Raw genomic sequence first — 17,852 nt, forward strand, 5'->3', positions numbered from 1 at the left:
CGACATCGCACAGATAGCAAGGGCGGGGCAATGCAAACGTCGGTGAGTGATGACACAAAGAACGCCGCTAGCCGGTGGGGTGGCTGGCGTGAGGGGGTCGGCCAACCACATCCGCTTAGATCCATCTCGCGACATCTACCACGGTGCTCTCTCTTGCAACCATTACTCCACATCTTATACAACCACCTGCCAGACGCGTAGAGCTGTCGTCAAGTCTCCCAAAGAATTTATCATTTGGTAAGCCGCTATTCAAGCCTCTCTTATCAACCCGTAGACTTCCTTCTTCATGCGTGGCGGGCGTCCTAGGTCGTTGCTTCTTTGGGAGTATGGAGCTTGACAGCAAGATACATTCAGCCATGAACAAAAGCTATTCGCAGTCGTCAATCAGTTATCTGCTTGACGATGCGATGAATCCGGTCATGCTCCACATCGAGTCTGGATATATGCTCGTCATCCTCGGAGTTGGGTCTACACCGCTTCTGAAGCTTTACCAGCACCAAAAGACCCTGTAGCTGCATACCTAGGTAGTGAGATCAACAGAATGGCTCAGGATCTGGAAATAGGTATCTTCTTATCCCAAGAGTGGAACTGACATCTCACAGAGGTACCTTCTTCTAAGGCCTGTTCCAGTATGACGATCAGAGCTAGCAGATTCACACCTGAAGTGCTCTTGGAAGCACCCCGCCGTTCGGAGGGCGTTCCAAATTCCAATGCATCAAGAGTTTTATACTCCGTCTCGACATACAGCTTCTCTGAGCATTCGAAGAAATCTGAGATCCGTGTTCTGGATTCAGCAAGCCAACAAACCAGTCTCGTCACAGATGATGCATCCTTCAGCGAACCTTCGTGGCTAGATGATGAAACCATATTACTATTGAAGTCCAATGACGATGGGGCTACAAACATAGTCGTTGGATCTCCAGACAACTTCGAGAAGAGGTATGTTCGGTGCTATCATCCCGAGTGTACGCCAGCTAATAATGCTCTAGCAAACACACTGCTGGCACGATACAAGGACCAGTAAGCGACTCCAAGATCTATGCTCTTGGTGGCGGCGTCTTTGGTCTCGCTGTCGTTGGCAAAGCCAAGCCAGATGGCACACTTTTCAACCCAGAGAAGGCCGAGAAACCTCACTCATCAGGCAAGCTGTACAAGTCTGGGTTCGTTCGCCACTGGGATCATTACGTGACAGAGAATCGGAACACGATATGGCTTGGCAAGCTTCAGCAGAAGAAATTGGAAAAGTCTCATGTCTTCGAGCTTGGACATCCTCTAACGAATGCGCTGAAAGGGACGAAGCTGGAGTCACCAATCGAACCCTTTGGTGGGAAAGACCACTTCGACATATCGAAATACGGTCTCGTGTTCACATCGAAGGATCCTGATCTTAATCCCGCGACGCACACGAAAACCAACATTTATGTTTCCGCATCTGACAGCTTCTGGGATGATCTCCACTCAAAAGACATGCCGGAAATCCAAAAGGCTACCATCGAAGGCTTTGAAGGTGCCAGCACGTCTCCAGTCTGGTCAAACTCGCGCGGTATGATCGCGTTCCTTTCCATGAAAACTGATGGGTACGAGTCAGACAAGAACCAACCGTTCATTATCCACGATTATAAGAAACCGTCGCAAGTCACTCTGCTCTACGGTTCTGAGGATGGTAAAGGAAAGTGGGACCGAAGCCCACAGTCCATATCGTGGAGCCCCGACGACTGGCGCCTCTACTTTACCGCAGAGTCACATGGTCGTGGAAACCTGTACAGCGCCGGGCCTCCTAAACCAAGCGGAGAGAAGGAGCCTCTGCCATCGCTTCTTGTAAAGGGGGGAACGATCGGCTCTGCAAAGGTGCTCAAAAATGGCGACGTTTTCGTGACTTCGACTAGCTTGATTGAGAACTCACTATACTCCCTTGTCCCTCTAAGCGCTCAAAGCAGCGATACGACTGTCTACGATCTTCCTATTGATGATAGACCGTATGATGCGGATCCTGATCATCTGACAACCAAATACATCTCTTCGAACACGCGTTCTGGGTCTATGTTTGGTCTGTCACGCCATCAGATCGATGAGATCCATTGGGACGGTGCCGCATCCGGCACCAAGGTTCATGCTTGGGTTGTAAAGCCCAGCAATTTCTCGTCCAAGAAAATTTATCCGCTCGCCTTTCTCGTTCATGGCGGACCGCAAGGTGCATGGACTGATGGATGGAGTACGCGGTGGAATCCTGCCGTATTCGCAGAGCAAGGCTACGTTGTCATTTGCCCGAACCCTACTGGAAGTATGTGGATCCAAGGTATATACTCTACGAAGACAAACACTGACATGATATCTTAGGCACATCTTACGGCCAAGCCTTCACAGATGCCATCCAGGGCCAGTGGGGTGGTCTGCCGTACGAAGACCTTGTGTTGGGCTTCGACTACATCAAGCAGAACGTCAATTACGTTGACACAAAACGCGCCGTTGCCCTCGGTGCCTCCTATGGCGGGTATATGATGAACTGGATTCAAGGACACCCTCTCGGCCGCGAATTCAAAGCCTTGGTAACCCACGATGGTGTCTTTAGCATGTCCGGCCAGATGGCATCTGAAGAGTTGTACTTCCCTTTCCATGATATCAAAGGCACACTCTGGAATAACCCGGAAAACTGGGCCAAGGTAAGTCATGACTGGATGAGATGCAAGTGGGACGTGTGCTGACTTCGTATCTTCACTTCTACAGTGGGACCCGTCCAGGTTCACGGAAAACTGGGCCACACCGCAGCTCGTAATTCACAGCGAATTGGATTACAGGCTAACGATCAGTGAGGGTTTGGCGGCATTCAACGTGCTGCAGTGTAAAGGAGTAGAGAGCCAGTTCTTGACGTTCCCAGATGAGAACCATTGGGTGCTGAAGCCCGAGAATGGGCTCGTTTGGCATAAAGTTGTTTTGGACTGGATCAACGAGCATGTCGGATTGGAGAAGTACACGGAGGCCCAGAAGGTGATCAAGAAGGAGTAGCGTTTTATTAGCCACCTCTTACGATATGATATGTTTCATGTTCCGTGCGGACACATGACGTGCCTCGTTGTCGTATATGCGTTCTCGTCGTTACAATATGATGTGAACGTTCGTGATGAGAAGAAGCTTGCATGTATATAGATTCGCCTGTTTGATCATGCTTTCAAGGTACTCGCTATTTTTTGTGTCAATGTTTGATGAGACGAAATCCTGTAGTCGTGGTTGAAATGTTAGTGTCATTGTTCCCGTACACGCTGCGCTTGGAGGTAGCGCGTTGGTGCTATCGATAAGAGATCCCTGGATTATTTTCTCGGGCGGCTCGTCGCGACCAGAACTTTTCCTCACTACGCAGCCCATTACCCACCACAACAAGGGCCACACGAGTCGCCGCCCGTCAAGTTACCCGATACTGTTTCGCGACCCAAACACTATCGAGAGATCGCTTGCGCCACCCTAGACCCGCTCGTTATCGAAGAAGAGGCGGCAACGCCTGCGGAGCTCTCAAGATGCCGAAGAAAGCTATCGACTCCCGTATACCGGCCCTCATTCGCAATGGCGCCCAGGAAAAGAAGCGCAGCTTCTTCGTAGTAGTTGGCGATCGCCAGAAAGATGTCATTGTCAATCTCTACCACATCCTTCTGAACGTGGATGTCAAGTTGAACAAGTCGGTGCTGTGGGCGTACAAGAACAAGCTACTAGGATTCTCAAGTCACCGCAAGAAGCGCGAGAAGAAGATCAAGAACGAGATCAAGCGTGGGATCCGCGATGTCGACACCGAAGACCCGTTCGAACTATTCGTCTCGACACAGAATATCCGATACGTCTACTACAAGGAAACCGAGAAGATTCTGGGTAACACATACGGCATGTGTATCCTGCAAGACTTCGAAGCGCTTACGCCGAACCTACTAGCAAGGACGATAGAGACGGTCGAAGGCGGAGGACTGGTCATATTGCTGCTAAAGGGCATGAGCAGCTTGAAGCAGCTATACACAATGTCCATGGACATTCATTCAAGATATCGGACCGAGGCTCACAGCGACGTGGTAGCGCGTTTCAATGAGCGCTTCTTGTTGTCACTCGGAAAGTGCGATAGTTGCTTGGTTGTCGATGACGAGCTGAACGTGCTCCCCATCTCAGGCGGAAAGCATGTTAAGCAGCTACCGCCACCAGACCAAGAGTTGGAGGGCAAGACACCGAAGGCGAAAGAGTTGGCCGAGATCAAGGAGTCGCTAGCAGACTCGCCTCCAACTGGAGACTTAGTCAAGCTCGCAAAGACTGTAGACCAAGCGAAGGCGTTGCTGACATTCGTGGAGGCTATTGTCGAAAAGACGCTTCGAAGCACCGTGACCCTGACCGCGGCCCGTGGACGTGGAAAGTCAGCAGCTTTGGGTGTTGCAGTGGCAGCGGCAGTAGCGCATGGATACAGCAACATCTACATCACATCACCTAGCCCGGAGAACTTGAAGACGCTTTTCGAATTTATTCTCAAGGGATTCGATTCCCTAAACTATGCAGACCATCAAGACTACACCATCATGCAGTCTACACAACCGGATCAGAACAAAGCTATCGTAAGAATCGAGTTACACCGCCAACACCGACAAGTCATCCAATACATCAGACCCGAAGACTCGCATGTCCTAGGACAAGCAGAACTCTTGGTTATTGATGAGGCTGCAGCAATCCCTCTCCCACTCGTACGGAAACTCATGGGGCCATACCTGGTTTTTATGGCCTCGACCATCAACGGATACGAGGGAACTGGTCGTTCGCTCTCTTTGAAGCTCATACAGCAACTTCGCGAGCAGTCGCGAGGCAAAGGTAGCAATGGCTCGACTTCCGTGGTAGACCGTTCGACTGGAAAGGAAACAAAGGACGCTACAGAGACATCTATGACCGGCCGATCTCTCCGGGAAATTACACTGTCAGAACCTATTCGATATGCCCAAGGTGATTCTGTCGAACGATGGATGAACGATCTTCTATGTCTTGATGCAACACTACCCCGAAGGTCGATCACCCAAGGATGCCCTCATCCGGACAAATGCCAGCTCCTTCATGTCAACCGCGATACCCTCTTCTCCTACAACCCTGCTGCCGAGAAATTCCTTCAGAAGATGATGGCGTTGTATGTAGCTAGTCACTACAAGAACACGCCCAACGACCTCCAGCTCATGTCAGATGCACCTGCACATCAGCTCTTCGTACTCACTGGACCTACGGAGGAGAACAAGCTCCCTGAGCCTCTCTGTGTCATCCAAGTAGCCCTTGAAGGCCAAATCAGCAGGGAGAGCGTGTTGAACAGCCTGAGCAGAGGACAGCGTGCGGGCGGTGATCTCATCCCTTGGATCGTTTCACAGCAATTTCAAGACGAAAACTTCGCCAGTCTTTCAGGAGCTCGTATTGTGCGAATAGCAACTAACCCAGAGTATGTCAACATGGGATACGGATCAAAGGCGCTACAACTTCTTGTTGACTTCTACGATGGCAAGCTTGCTAGCTTGTCGGAAACCGAGCCCCAGGAGGTGGAACAGATGCGAAGAGTGACAGAGGAAGATTTGGAGAATGAGTCGCTCCTCAAAGACAATGTCAAGATTCGGGAAGCTAACGAGATGCCGCCGCTGTTTGCCCGGCTACAAGAGCTGAGGTCGCCAAAGCTCGACTATGTTGGTGTTTCGTATGGCCTTACATCTCAACTTCACAAGTTCTGGAAACGCGCGTCCTTCGTCCCGGTTTACCTCAGGCAAACACCGAATGATCTCACCGGAGAACATACGTGCATTATGCTGCGTTCGCTCGAAACCACTTCGTCAGACGGAAGCTGGGTTGCTGCTTTCGCTAAGGACTTCCAGAAGCGCTTCCTCTCCCTTCTGTCATACCAATTCCGGTCATTCCCCTCAATCACCTCTCTTTCAATAGAAGAGTCCGCATCAGCGGGATCTAAACTAGACGCCGACCTCGCCGCGAAACCCATTAGCAAAGCCGAATTGGACGCTCTCTTTACGCCTTTCGACCTCAAGCGTTTAGACTCTTACGCGAATAACATGCTTGACTACCACGTCATTCTAGACATGTTGCCTCCCATCGCCACTCTCTTCTTTACTGGTCGTCTCAAGGGCCAAGTCAAACTTAGCGGTGTTCAGACTGCACTACTTCTTGCTATTGGGCTGCAACGCAAAGAGTTCTCCGATGTGGAAAAGGAACTCAACCTCAACTCTAGTCAGCTGATGGCCATGTTCGTCAAGATTGTACGAAAGGCCGCCACAGCATTCCGCGGTATAGTAGAGGGCGCCGTTGAGGAGACTATGCCCGACGCTATGGAGGTAGAAGAGAATGGCGCTGATGGCGAGGCCGCCAATGACGCCCACCGCTTCATGCCCCTTGAGAAGGATTTACAGGAGGAGCTTAGGGAAGGCGGGGATGAGTTCCTGGCCGAAGACAAGGAAAGACAAAGGAGCATGATTGATGCTTTGCCTCTGCACAAGTAAGTCCATCACAAACGACCTTACGTCCACTTATACGCATTGCTGACCTTGCTACCCAACAGATACGAAATTGGTACAGGAGCTGCTGACTGGGAAGAAGCCGAACGCGCTATCCAAAACGCGGCCAAGAAAGGCGGTGCAGGTAGCATGACTGTCGCTGTCAAGACAGGCGAGAAGAAGAGGAAAGTCGGCGAGGCGGTTGAGGAGGCGTACAAGGAGGCTGAGAAGTTCAAGGAAGGTGCTGCCAAGAAGAGTAAGAAGCACAAGTCTGGTAAGAAGGCTTGATTGGAGACGCGCTGTGCATGCATAATCAGGGAGTTTCTCAGGCGTATTGTTTATCTATGGGAAAATCGGTGCTGTCTGTGTATAAGTACTCAATTAACTAGTCCATGATTGATATCTCACCACAAAGGAGCCTCTTGTTTCGTAAATTCTAATCATCTTTAAATATGTGCCCTAGAGGAATGCGTTGTTAGTGTCCTATCAATGTTGTAACCCAGAACTCCATATATACTTCCAGGGAGCGCTTTGTCCAGATGGTGATTCACAAATACAACTCAAGTAACACGAGCTTCTTTGTGTAGATTCATCAAAGCCCTGATGCCCGATCAAATGAAGCAGAAGATTATGATATTATATATGCATATAAGATAGTTTAGAGGAGAGCCCATGTCGCTACCATCAATACGTTTGCTAACGAGAAACAGATTCGAAATGATTCAATCATGGGGATATCATACGCATAATCACGAACAATGTGGAAATGGAGACCGACATATGCACTCTCCCTCCCCAGTCCTTCCCCTTCTCCACCTTCAAGTCAAAGTCCGACTAGGGACGGACACTCCATGACACCGTGTCCCCTGATCTTACACAGTGGACACCAGTCATCCACGTTTGTAATATCTGCACCTTCGTTCTAGAAGGCGTCTTCATTTGGGCAGGCCGTAACATCGTGTCCCTCACTCTCGCACAATGCGCACCACTTATCTGGGTCAGCGATAGCTGCACCCTTGGGTGGCACGAGATCGGAGTTTGACGCGTTGAACGAAGGAGTGGGGAGAGGAGCTGTGGGCGCGCTGCCGGGTGGTTTCGATGGGCTAAGAGCAGGGGGCCGGGCGCGATCAGAGGAGACGGACAGGCCGCGGAGGCCTTCGATGACAACGTCTTTGCCGTTGCGTAGACCGTCTTCCTTGGGGTACGAACTATCTCCGCCCATAGCGGAGCAGTTCAGAATGTCGTGGCCGCCTGTTTCGCAAATTTCGCACCAGAGGAGGCTGCTGTTAGCGGAGGAGCGGCCGTCAGATTCCGGCATTGCGGAGAGCGCAGGAGGCGCATCGCGACGAGGGTGCTGAGACGGTTCTCTCCAGTTAACAACAGTATCTTTAGAATCTCGCTCTGACGGCTTTTCTGGTATGGCGGTGTGCTCTGACATGCCGTTGCTGATTACGCTTTCCCGTTGCTCTGCAAGGCCAAGTTGAGCTTTCAGCTTCTCCAGCTCACGTTCTAGCTCTTCTTCCCGGTAGGCTTTGCGTTCTACAAGACCGCGGAGTTCCTCTTTTTCGCGCTCCAGACGTTCTGCGTTTGCTTTCGCGGTTTGGAGCTCCTCGGCATCAACAGACGAGTTTTGCCGCGACAAAGGTGAGCGCCGGTCATCTCCTCCACCAGAGCTCAATGAATGTATGATGGCCTTTAGACCACGAATCTCATCGTCGCGTTGCTCGACTTCCCTTTGTCCTGGCGTGTGAGGCGCCTCGACCATTGCGCCAGCCCCCTTAAGAGCAGCAGCAGCCTTTTCGCGCTCGCGACGGAGTTCGGATCTCCCTCTCTCGACTTCTCCACGCAGGAACTCGACTTCGCCTCTGGCCTCTGCTTCGCCCCTACGCGCGTCTTCCAGGCCTTCTTCCAGCTCTTGTACAAGTTCTTCCAGTTGCTTCAACTGCATTGCTACAGTCTCGACATCTTCGCTACGAGACGCATACTCACGCAACTCTTCTTGTAGCTCCTCTACCTTCTTCTCGTAAACGCGCTCAGTTTCAGTGCTCGCTAGCTCTAGGGTATCGATTGTGCTTCGGAAGTCGGATCGATGTGCGTCGAACTCAGATGTGAGCATAGCGATCTTATCGTTCTTCTCTCTGAGAAGTGCTCGTAGTTGCGCTACATCAGTCGGCTCACTGCTGCCATGCGCCGATCCCATATCCATTCCGTCCTCAGGTATCAGGCTCTGAATTTCCGTCAAACTCGCTTCCATCTCGCTCAGCGACGCTGCTTGCTCCTGAAGCTGCTTCTCCTTTTGTTCCAACTGCGCCTGGAGGCGCTGCACCTCTTCATTCGGAGACGAGCCTAGCCGAGAGCCCGGCCTACGATGCTTGTAGCTGGCCATGGAATCATTGCTGGTTCGCGCTGCACCAACTGGCGTCGTCTCGTTGTCCTCCTCAATAGTATCCTGATGACCAAGACGAGAACTGCTTCGCGAGTAGGGTCGTTGGGGACCAGGTGTCCGTGGCTTTGGTGGAGGAGCAGCCCTGGGCGCAGGACTGGCGTAACGAGGAGGTGCGGGACTTGCGAATCTTGGTGGCGCACCGATTGCGCTCTTGGAGAAGCCAGAGGGTGTCAGTCCGCCGCTCCTGGCAGGGGTTGCACTGGGCTTCTGGCGATAGGGAGATTCTGGTCTGAATGAGGGTCGTACTGCTGAGGGTACCCTCTTGGGACTGGTGGTACGGGTGCCGGGGCCGACCGACTGGGAGAACTTGGGCAGTGGCATTGACGGGGTATCCGGACTGAAGCTGGGCTTCTCCGTGGTCGAGAGGCTAAAGTTGTTGTGGTACGAGGGCGTGGTAGGCTCAGGTGCGAAGTCAGACGAGTCGGCCGAGATGCGCTTCTGTGCGCGGTGTACGGGCAGGAAGATGCCAGAGCCAGGGACAGAGGTATCGAAGTATTGTGTACTGGAGAGACATCAGTATGCGCGCATACGTCGAGCGTTGTGTATGCGTACCCATCGACTGCGCCGTCGTTCTTGCCCCGCGCTGCATACTCGCGGTTCAGTTCTACTCCCGCGAAGACGCCCTGTTTACCCCGAATGCTGCCAACAAACTTGACGACACCGATCATGCCGCCTGGCACGTCGACCGTGTCGCCGACGTCTATGTCCTTTCCGTCTGCGCCCATCCTGTTTGATGGCGAGCCTCCAGCGCCTACTAATGCTGATAGCGATGCTTGCCGTGCGATGTTTCTGCTGGCGTTTAACGAAAGGTTGGGCGACGAGGCAGTGGGGTGGAGAGCAGGGCGCGCTCCAAGACGCCTAGGAGTGTGCGGGTACGCCATACCGGACGGCTCGTTTGACAGGGTCGACCTGTTTGGAGTGTCACAGGGCAGGCAGGACGGTGTTTGTTTTGATGAGATGGTATGGCAGGGGTTGGACTGCCAACGTAGCGGCGACTGAGGAGCATGACTTAATTAACCGATCGTTGCCCAATCCATCGCACCCCTCGCATCAGGGGAAACGTCTCTCCTTTCCCTCCGCAACCCATCCTTCCACCACACTCTCGTGTCTTCTCGTCGTCTCGTATTTTCTGAAGCATCGTCAAAACTGTCATGAACGGTCGTACTAGACATGGTACACGACAGTAGCGTGCAGATCATCCAAGTATGGGAACGGTCAAAAAGCAAGACGGTTCAATACCAATGACACCATAGTAACGGCCTTGTACATCGACACGATGAGATTGTCATCTGCATACTAGACAATGCTACTGGCTGTCTGAAGCGTACGAGGTTTCGTAAAGTGAATTGACTTTCACATTTCAGCCACCTCATTCAACCATCCCAGCATTATATCAATGTTATTAGGATGCAAGCCATGTGTCTTCCCGCTCGAAGCCACAAAAGCATAACAATCAAATACGCGTAGTTAGTCTCCGACGCAAACCATGTCCTTGCTCGCGGACGCAAGGACGCCGAACCTTGCGCATTGAACGCGTGGGCACGTGAGGACGAGCAGGAGCGGGGGAGACAGTCAGAACTTCCGGCAGCCGCGTAATCGGGCATGATATGTGCTGAAGTCTGGACAGATGAAAATTATCAAAACAAATGTAATAGGCCATAGTTTGATTTTTAGCTGCGAACGTAACAGCGCGATCGAACGACAATAAATTTGATCATCACAAAGGCAAAAGTCACGAAGGTTGCAAAATGAAGAAGATAACAGTCCCCCAAGACCGTTATTCTGATACCTTCTCTCGCAATAGCAAAAAAACGTTAAACCATGGAAAAGTCCCTACAGCATCGATTCAGATAACCGCGGAGTCGCAGGCATTCCCGACTCGCCGACCGAGCGCATTTCCCCATGTTCCACAATTGCCTCGGCTCACGCTTCGGTGATGGTCAACCGCGCCAACTACATCACCGCTCGCGCGCCCACACCATGTTTACTCAACAGACGCTTTCAACATGGCTGGCAGCGTACGACAACCAATCGACATCGCCTCGTTGGAGCGCTATGTCACCGCAAATGTACCCGAGATTAAAGTCCCGCTGGATGTGAAGCAGGTACGGCTGTTCCGGAAGAACTGGGGACGTTGTTTGGAAACGAGAGCTGATTGATCATGTAGTTTGGTTATGGACAGTCAAATCCAACGTATCAGTTGACCGATAAAGATGGAAAGAAATACGTTCTGAGGAAGAAACCCCCGGGTCAACTCTTGTCAAAGGTATGACGAGGCTTTCCATTCGAGAAGCCCATCACCGTAAGCTGACTTGAAGCTATGTAGACAGCGCACAAAGTCGACCGCGAGTACAGAATCATTCACGCACTGGAGAACACAGATGTCCCTGTTCCACGTGCACTATGTCTCTGTCAAGACCAAGCCGTCATCGGCACCGACTTTTACATTATGGACTTTCTCGATGGGCGCATCTTTGAGGATCCTGCGATTCCAGGCGTAACAGCCGAGGAGCGAACGAAGATGTATGAAGTCCTCATAACCATGTAGAAACAAATCACCGTGCTAACAAGTACTCTTAGGTGGCACTCCGCAATCACTACGCTCGCGAAATTCCACCGCGTATCTCCATCTTCTGTAAACCTTTCGTCATATGGCAAGAACTCTGGTTTCTACGACCGCCAGATCGTAACCTTCAACACAATCTCCCAGTCGCAAGCTTCCGCCAAAGACAAGGAGACTGGGGAACCGGTAGGAAAGATACCACACCAGGACGACATGGTGGCCTTCTTCAAGGACCCAAAGACACAGCCAAAAGACCGCGCGACCTTTGTACATGGCGACTACAAGATTGACAATGTTGTCTTTCACAAGACAGAACCCAGGGTAATTGGCATTCTGGACTGGGAAATGAGCACCATTGGGCACCCGCTATCTGATCTGAACAACGTCCTTGCGCCCTACGTGACAGCATCGAATGAAATCGCCATGTCTATCGGGCGCGCGCATAAGGGTTTCCAGCCTGGAGCTACACCCGGGTTGCCTACGCGCGAGCAACTCATCGCATGGTACTCGGAGGTAGCCGGCTGGGACCCGAGACCTGATTTCACTTGGGGCGACGCGTTTAGCACATATAGGAGTGCTATCATCATGCAAGGAATTGCGGCACGGTATGCATTGAGACAAGCGAGTAGCGAGCAGGCGCAGACGTATGCGGCCATGATGAAGCCCTATTCGGAGATTGCATGGGGCCTTGTGCAAAAGTTCAAGAGCGGGCATGAGGAGAGAGCGAAACTGTAGTCCCTTGATCTGTGTAAGCTATGCTATGTATTAGCGAATTCATCTCAAATATGCTGGAATCGTCTGAGAATAGCGTCGTCTGGGAGCTGTAAAGGTGGTCTGTTGATTCTCTGACTCTGAAGATAGAAATGGCCGGGCTCCTTTGCACTTTTCTCTACCAGATTCTTTTATCGAGATCCAAGCCTATCTTTGCCCCAGAAAATTGCCCAAAGCTGGTATCATATGGGTACAGTATCGTCCTGTAAATTTGAAAATGTCAACACATGTTCCACAAGATGTCCTCATGATCGTGGTGCTCTGAGTGGCCAGGCGTCGAAAGGGGCCCGATGAGGCATACCCGTAAGTGTTCGCGCCTCAAACGCCCATGCGCCTTGTAATGCCCTGATTCTGCCATCTGCCATCTGCCTTGCTCTTGCCGTCGTTCGATGTACCACAGATGCCGTGTTACTCGTCGCTTGCGCGTGTAGTCTTCTATCGTCCGATCTTGGGTACGTCCTGGTTGATGCGGTCAAGCGCCTGCGATTTGATTAGCTTTTACTTCTATCCTTTCTGGACTTGGGACTGCATACTTCAAGCATGACCACGGCGTTTCCTCGAATGACAACCATGCCGATGCGCACCTTCTCACCGCCAGCCTTCTCTTCTAGCGCCTCGTCGAGTACAATGTTTAAGTAGACCTACTCAGTGTCAGCTAAGTCTACAAGCGGTGTGGAATGGAGAAACATACATCGTATCCACGGAGGATACCCATGACCTTGCGACTGCCATTGAGCTGGACAAGGACGCGCTTCTCGAGGTACTTTTGGAGGTTAGGATCTGGAGGTATGGGTCGGCGTTGTGAACTCACCTTCTTGAGCTCCGGCTGTGCTTGGGGCATCTTGGCGGGTTTAATTTGTTTTGAGCTTGGGTGCGGCGGTACAAGTTCCTGGTGACGGCTTCAAGTTGGTTTGCTCGTGTTGGTCGTTGGTGAGCTAAAGACGCGCGTGATGTTAGCAAGAGCAGCGTTGCGCATGGTGGTGGGATAGCTCCATGGGATTTTGCGGAGGGCCCGTGCGTAGGCGGCAGCCACGACATGTGCGCGCGAACGCATCTCTTCCACACCATACCCACGGTTTCCATATGACGGAGAGACTTTCCGCATAACAATCCTCATGATGAAGCGATCCGGTTCTACACGCGTCGCGCGCAAGATTGGTAGCTACGATGACGACGAATCCACCGCCGAGAGCGCCAACAACTCGCAAAGCGAAGTACAGAAGCCTACAGGTCAGTCACCAATGATCGCAATTGCCAGCCTTTCTGACGTTGGGGAAACTCACAGCGAATCCCTCCAGGCCGACCTGAAAGCTGGCGACTCTGGTGGCTTTGTGCTAACTGGCCTTGTAGTCGTCAAGCGGCCAACGATTGGTAAAGCAAAGAAGCGCTCATCCATGCGGGTATCTTTCGGCCCAGGCGAAGACGCAAATGACGGCGACGACTCGAGCGACGCAGCCGTCGTGACCCCGAAGAAAGCGAACCTCAGTCGTATAGCCCTAGAGAAGAGTGCGCAACTGCGGGCGCGTTCACCCCTCGTACCAGAAGCCGCTCGACCAACTGAATATAGCAAGGATTACATTGCAGAGCTGCGAAATTCGACGCCATCAACACCTCAGGACTTGAACACGTCCGCCGACGACCAAGAAGAGACGCAAGCCCTCGATATCGCATCGAAATTTGGCCCTGTCGCTTCGCTCGAGGCGTCATCCGCAATCCCCACAGAAGCTGAGATTCGAGAGAAGAAGGCGCGAAGAAGACGTTTAGCCCTTGAGGAGAACGCCATAGACGATGAGGACCGCGCATGGGCATCTGACGATCAAGGAGAGGACGAGTTCAGGCAACACAGGAATGAAATCTCTCTACGGCCGAAGGACAAGTATGCAGAGACGCGTCTGATACATGACGATGAGGATATAGCCGAGGGCTTTGACGATTTTGTTGAAGATGGCAAGATCTCGCTCGGTCGCAAGTCAGAAAGGGAAGCGCAACGGAGACGGCGTGCGGAAATGGCAGAACTTATCAATGACGCCGAGGGTGGCTCAGGAGATGACGGGACAGAGGACTCGGACGAAGAGAGAAACACCGCTTTCGCAGCAGCTCAAGCACGCGCAGGGCGATACGGCCAGAAGATCGAAGACGAAGACGACGGTACGAAGACACCTCCGCGCATCACGCCCCTGCCAGACTTGGACGAGGTCCTCGAGGGTCTCACAATCGATATACAGACAAAGCAGCAGAAGAAGAACTTGATCTTGCAGAAGCTGCAAGATCTAAAAGACGACAGGGTTAGGATTGAGGAGCGGAAGAAGTATCTCCAAGAGCAACTGCAGAAAACAGGCGACGAGTATGAAAAGTTACGCCAGGAGTCAGGTCTTCCTGCGCTACCGGCAAACAGTGCTGAGGGAGGCCGCTTGATCACAGAGAGGGGGTTGGACAGTTTGGGTACTACTCCTTTGGCCGGCACTACACCAATAGCTGGTAGATCTGGCGATGAGTCTGATGTTGAGTAGCGTTTGTTTGAACTGGACTTTCTAGCTCTAGCAGGGAGATGCTGGGCTACCTGTGCAGTAATATTAAGAACATCATTCATGAAAGCGCCTGAATGCTCCTGTAACGCCTGATGACTGCCATGATATAATACAAAAGCCTGAAAGCTCTCTGACGATCGTGTCCGTAAACTCCCATCCATATGCAATTCCTCTTCGCAGTGTGATCTGCACACGCGCCTAGTGCCTCTATCGCACGTCTTTCTTCCCTCTCATGCTCATTTGTTCTCGTCCAACTCCTTCCACACCTTCTGTATTCTCTCCCTCTTCTCCTTAGCCGCCTCGCGATTCGCCTTTGTCTTCTCAAGTCGCAGCCCGCGCAGGCACATGTTGACTTTGTATTTCGCGTCAGTGCAATTGCCCGTCACTTTCCAGAGGAAGCCTTGGTTGTGGCATTCTTCTAGCGCTGCGACGACATCTGCGCAGTCTTGGGGGTAGGTGTTAGAAAGGCCGAGTAGGATTGGCAGAGGGGAGGGGTGGCGCACTCTTTTGAACTTCTTCGGTGTGTAGATGAGGATGCATCGTGGATGTGCGCGGGCTTTTTCGTTTGCAACGATGTCTGGTACGAATGCTGGAGAGTACTTTATGAAGCTGTGCTGGTGGGCCGAGTCGGGACGGGATCTTGAAGACCTCGAAGTTGCCGACGAATCGTTGAAGATCTGGTGAACTACGTCCGAGCGCGCGCGCCTTCACGCGGAAGCCACTTCATATCAAAACCCTCAAGATTCGCGTGGATTTTCTACTCTACTCGTGTCACGTTCTTTTACCCTTCGCTGGACGTCACGAGTATCTTTCCTCTTTAGGCGTGCGTACCACGCCTTGAGTCAAGAATCTTCTTTCTCCTCCGAGTTCCCCGCAACGACCGTCGACGCTGCTCCTCCCAGGATACACATCAAAAAGTTACGTCGTCAATATGGCGTCTCAACAACAGTTGAAGAAGCAGCAAGGTATATGGTGGCGATAATTGATTCTGTCGAACTCGCTGACCCGTGAACAGAGCTCCAAACCACATATCAAAACTACAAGGTCAGGAAAGATGGTACCCACGTAGGATATGCAAACTGATTATATGCCAAGAACACACTTCAAACGATTGCCTCAAAGATTGGCGATATCGAACAAGAGACTGAAGAGCACAAGTAAGTTTGGACTATATCACAACTATGAAGCCACGATACGCCATCTTTCGCAAACCTTCTTACACCGCTTCTCCCTTGCGCCAGCCTTGCATCGCTCCATGACTTAGGATTCCTAGTGCTATTACACTGCTCTCTATCCCCATTACGACACAGGAAATACTGACAAACACCAGACTCGTCTTGGAGACGCTGCAACCACTGCCAGGAGACCGGAAATGCTTCCGCATGATCAACGGTGTCTTGACTGAGCGAACGGTCAAGGACGTTGTACCGATCCTACAGACCAATTCAGACGGTCTGAAGCAGGCACTAGAAGAGCTAGTCAAGCAGTACAAGTTGAAACAAGATGAAATGGAGAAGTGGAAGGTACGTCCGCAGTGCGCTGGAATCTTGCACAGCTTTGAGCCAGGCTTCTGTTTCGAGACTACAAGACTAACTCTGCCGCTATAGAAGAAGAACAATGTTCAAGTCGTCCAACAGCCAGGGCAATAGAAAAATACCAGTCATGCAATGACCCTTTGACAGGACGGGCACACTGCATACGCTGGGAACCACATAAGATGATGCAGACGAGTACAGCAGCAATGTCTCCAGTAACTGGAACTGGTATGGATGCAGAGGGACCCTGTCAGGGTTTTGTGTGTTTCATGGCGGAGTATACGGCCGCAATTGGGTATCTCTGTGTTCTGATTTTGCACAGCATACCACAGCAGAATAACATAGCCTCTTGACGACAAGTGAAGGCTTGCCGGTGAACAGCGTCTATATCAATCGTGTAGTATACCTCACACAATCATACGGGAGACCAAATTCCATGGTTGAACCAGCCACAACAGATCCGAATAGCTGGACATTCAGCTACTGTTCTTCCAATCAGATTCACATGCAACTTGAATGGCCCCACAAGCTCCCAACTACGTAAGTGCTTACCAGAGTGAAGGATCTAGGACTCCACCGTTGTCTCAGCACGTGCTCCTAAACCCAGGGGTCTCTGCAAGATGCGTTGTCCAGTCGGCTCCTACTCAAACCGACGCACTGATCTGCACCATCTCACCCATGAAATCGGACACGTAGCTTATAGGCTACCGGCAAAGTCTTCACAGAGAATGACGAACGGTCCGGGGGTCGAGTCGTTAGTGGCTGACCTGACCGTCATCTTGTGTGTTGGCTTAGTGAAGCTGGAGCAAGGCTGTATGCAACATGTGCAAGAGCCCAACGAACAGCGATGATTACTGACGTCGGTGAAGGCTGGGATCATGCCAGGAGGAGCTCCAACAAGACATGTTCTTGCTGAATGTCATCTGTGGCTGCAGTGGTGACGACGCGGCAGAGATATAGGACGTGGGGTGGTGTTGGTAGGGCTGCCGAATGATAGCTGCTGATGCGACTCGCATACAGGATCGCCAGCTAGCCTGAGGGGTCTGCAGTAGGCAAGGTTCCAGACAGACGGTATGCCGGTGATGCGACCGGTCCGAGTCTTGGAAAAACATGTCCTGCAAAAGGGTTGGAATGCTACAGGGACGAAGTCGAGGTTTGATGTTGCTGCTGTGCTAGGAAAGGAATGCTCAAGAAAGTCAACCATGTTTCGGTCGGCACGGGCCGGGATTGGTGCGGGCGGCCGAGTTTCTCCTCGTCCCCTACATTCCATTCGCTCGTAGTCGTGAAAGCCAAATCCACCGTCTCTCCACGCACCAACGCTATCGCCCGTCCAAGCTCCATCCTCCCCCATCTTCTCCTTGCGCTCCTATTGGTAGGCGCGTCATTCATCGCTCCAACGTCGCGACGTCAAGTCGCCATTGCCAACACTCACGCCTAACTGCGCCCGAATAACGCCCTTGGTTCAACCCGGACCACGGCCTGCTAGCTGCCACTCTCACCTGCATATCGTCCCACCGCTAC

General features: G+C 52.0%; 8 protein-coding genes across 8 annotated transcripts; 5 read left to right on the forward strand and 3 right to left on the reverse strand.

Moving 5' to 3' along the window:
* The first annotated feature begins 166 nt into the window (after positions 1 to 166).
* CC77DRAFT_960708 (dipeptidyl-peptidase 5 precursor) lies at positions 167 to 3,176 on the forward strand. Its single transcript, XM_018535613.1, has 4 exons — positions 167 to 939; positions 990 to 2,281; positions 2,338 to 2,660; positions 2,725 to 3,176. The coding sequence occupies exons 1-4, from the start codon at positions 632 to 634 to the stop codon at positions 3,001 to 3,003; spliced, it is 2,202 nt and encodes a 733-aa protein (XP_018386969.1). The 5' UTR covers positions 167 to 631; the 3' UTR covers positions 3,004 to 3,176.
* A 176-nt stretch (positions 3,177 to 3,352) lies between these two features.
* CC77DRAFT_1039794 (N-acetyltransferas-like protein) lies at positions 3,353 to 6,908 on the forward strand. Its single transcript, XM_018527171.1, has 2 exons — positions 3,353 to 6,490; positions 6,554 to 6,908. The coding sequence occupies exons 1-2, from the start codon at positions 3,510 to 3,512 to the stop codon at positions 6,774 to 6,776; spliced, it is 3,204 nt and encodes a 1,067-aa protein (XP_018386970.1). The 5' UTR covers positions 3,353 to 3,509; the 3' UTR covers positions 6,777 to 6,908.
* A 502-nt stretch (positions 6,909 to 7,410) lies between these two features.
* On the reverse strand, positions 7,411 to 9,659 carry CC77DRAFT_1030357 (hypothetical protein; the record flags this gene model as incomplete). Its single annotated transcript, XM_018526584.1, has 2 exons — positions 7,411 to 9,436; positions 9,487 to 9,659. The coding sequence occupies 2 exons, from the start codon at positions 9,657 to 9,659 to the stop codon at positions 7,411 to 7,413; spliced, it is 2,199 nt and encodes a 732-aa protein (XP_018386971.1).
* A 1,281-nt stretch (positions 9,660 to 10,940) lies between these two features.
* Positions 10,941 to 12,232, forward strand: CC77DRAFT_1093887 (APH-domain-containing protein; the record flags this gene model as incomplete). The annotated part of the gene is made up of 4 exons (XM_018529708.1): positions 10,941 to 11,039; positions 11,102 to 11,200; positions 11,261 to 11,457; positions 11,515 to 12,232. The coding sequence occupies 4 exons, from the start codon at positions 10,941 to 10,943 to the stop codon at positions 12,230 to 12,232; spliced, it is 1,113 nt and encodes a 370-aa protein (XP_018386972.1).
* A 471-nt stretch (positions 12,233 to 12,703) lies between these two features.
* On the reverse strand, positions 12,704 to 13,109 carry CC77DRAFT_1060355 (small nuclear ribonucleo protein-like protein G; the record flags this gene model as incomplete). Its single annotated transcript, XM_018528331.1, has 4 exons — positions 12,704 to 12,748; positions 12,802 to 12,909; positions 12,960 to 13,031; positions 13,080 to 13,109. 4 exons carry the CDS (start codon positions 13,107 to 13,109, stop codon positions 12,704 to 12,706), a joined length of 255 nt encoding a protein of 84 aa, XP_018386973.1.
* A 387-nt stretch (positions 13,110 to 13,496) lies between these two features.
* CC77DRAFT_807649 (hypothetical protein) lies at positions 13,497 to 15,051 on the forward strand. The gene is made up of 2 exons (XM_018533288.1): positions 13,497 to 13,498; positions 13,554 to 15,051. Exon 2 carries the CDS (start codon positions 13,663 to 13,665, stop codon positions 14,776 to 14,778), a length of 1,116 nt encoding a protein of 371 aa, XP_018386974.1. The 5' UTR covers positions 13,497 to 13,498; positions 13,554 to 13,662; the 3' UTR covers positions 14,779 to 15,051.
* Positions 14,706 to 15,423, reverse strand: CC77DRAFT_1019486 (UPF0287-domain-containing protein). Its single transcript, XM_018524840.1, has 2 exons — positions 15,300 to 15,423; positions 14,706 to 15,241 (listed from the first exon to the last, which is right to left on the reverse strand). Exons 1-2 carry the CDS (start codon positions 15,334 to 15,336, stop codon positions 15,033 to 15,035), a joined length of 246 nt encoding a protein of 81 aa, XP_018386975.1. The 5' UTR covers positions 15,337 to 15,423; the 3' UTR covers positions 14,706 to 15,032.
* Positions 15,373 to 16,824, forward strand: CC77DRAFT_1039798 (Prefoldin beta-like protein). Its single transcript, XM_018527172.1, has 5 exons — positions 15,373 to 15,761; positions 15,812 to 15,840; positions 15,892 to 15,953; positions 16,127 to 16,319; positions 16,404 to 16,824. Exons 1-5 carry the CDS (start codon positions 15,728 to 15,730, stop codon positions 16,443 to 16,445), a joined length of 360 nt encoding a protein of 119 aa, XP_018386976.1. The 5' UTR covers positions 15,373 to 15,727; the 3' UTR covers positions 16,446 to 16,824.
* The last annotated feature ends 1,028 nt before the right edge of the window (positions 16,825 to 17,852 follow it).

Source organism: Alternaria alternata (genome assembly GCF_001642055.1).
Source record: "Alternaria alternata strain SRC1lrK2f unplaced genomic scaffold CC77scaffold_8, whole genome shotgun sequence".
In the NCBI taxonomy this organism is placed as follows: Eukaryota; Fungi; Ascomycota; class Dothideomycetes; order Pleosporales; family Pleosporaceae; genus Alternaria; species Alternaria alternata.

What these genes read in the sequence shown, in the direction of transcription:
- CC77DRAFT_960708 (XM_018535613.1), top strand. Translation starts at nt 632, where the DNA reads ATGACGATCAGAGCTAGCAGATTCACACCTGAAGTGCTCTTGGAAGCA. An exon ending in CCAGACAACTTCGAGAAGAG is followed by an intron (nt 940 to 989) that starts GTATGTTCGGTG and finishes ATAATGCTCTAG; the next exon opens with CAAACACACTGCTGGCACGA. An exon ending in TTGCCCGAACCCTACTGGAA is followed by an intron (nt 2,282 to 2,337) that starts GTATGTGGATCC and finishes ATGATATCTTAG; the next exon opens with GCACATCTTACGGCCAAGCC.
- CC77DRAFT_1039798 (XM_018527172.1), top strand. Translation starts at nt 15,728, where the DNA reads ATGGCGTCTCAACAACAGTTGAAGAAGCAGCAAG. An exon ending in CCACATATCAAAACTACAAG is followed by an intron (nt 15,841 to 15,891) that starts GTCAGGAAAGAT and finishes TTATATGCCAAG; the next exon opens with AACACACTTCAAACGATTGC. An exon ending in CAAGAGACTGAAGAGCACAA is followed by an intron (nt 15,954 to 16,126) that starts GTAAGTTTGGAC and finishes GACAAACACCAG; the next exon opens with ACTCGTCTTGGAGACGCTGC.
- CC77DRAFT_807649 (XM_018533288.1), top strand. Translation starts at nt 13,663, where the DNA reads ATGCGGGTATCTTTCGGCCCAGGCGAAGACGCAAATGACGGCGACGAC.
- CC77DRAFT_1019486 (XM_018524840.1), bottom strand. Translation starts at nt 15,336, where the DNA reads ATGCATCCTCATCTACACACCGAAGAAGTTCAAAAGA. An exon ending in CACCGAAGAAGTTCAAAAGA is followed by an intron (nt 15,242 to 15,299) that starts GTGCGCCACCCC and finishes CCTACCCCCAAG; the next exon opens with ACTGCGCAGATGTCGTCGCA.
- CC77DRAFT_1039794 (XM_018527171.1), top strand. Translation starts at nt 3,510, where the DNA reads ATGCCGAAGAAAGCTATCGACTCCCGTATACCGGCCCTCATTCGCAAT. An exon ending in GATGCTTTGCCTCTGCACAA is followed by an intron (nt 6,491 to 6,553) that starts GTAAGTCCATCA and finishes GCTACCCAACAG; the next exon opens with ATACGAAATTGGTACAGGAG.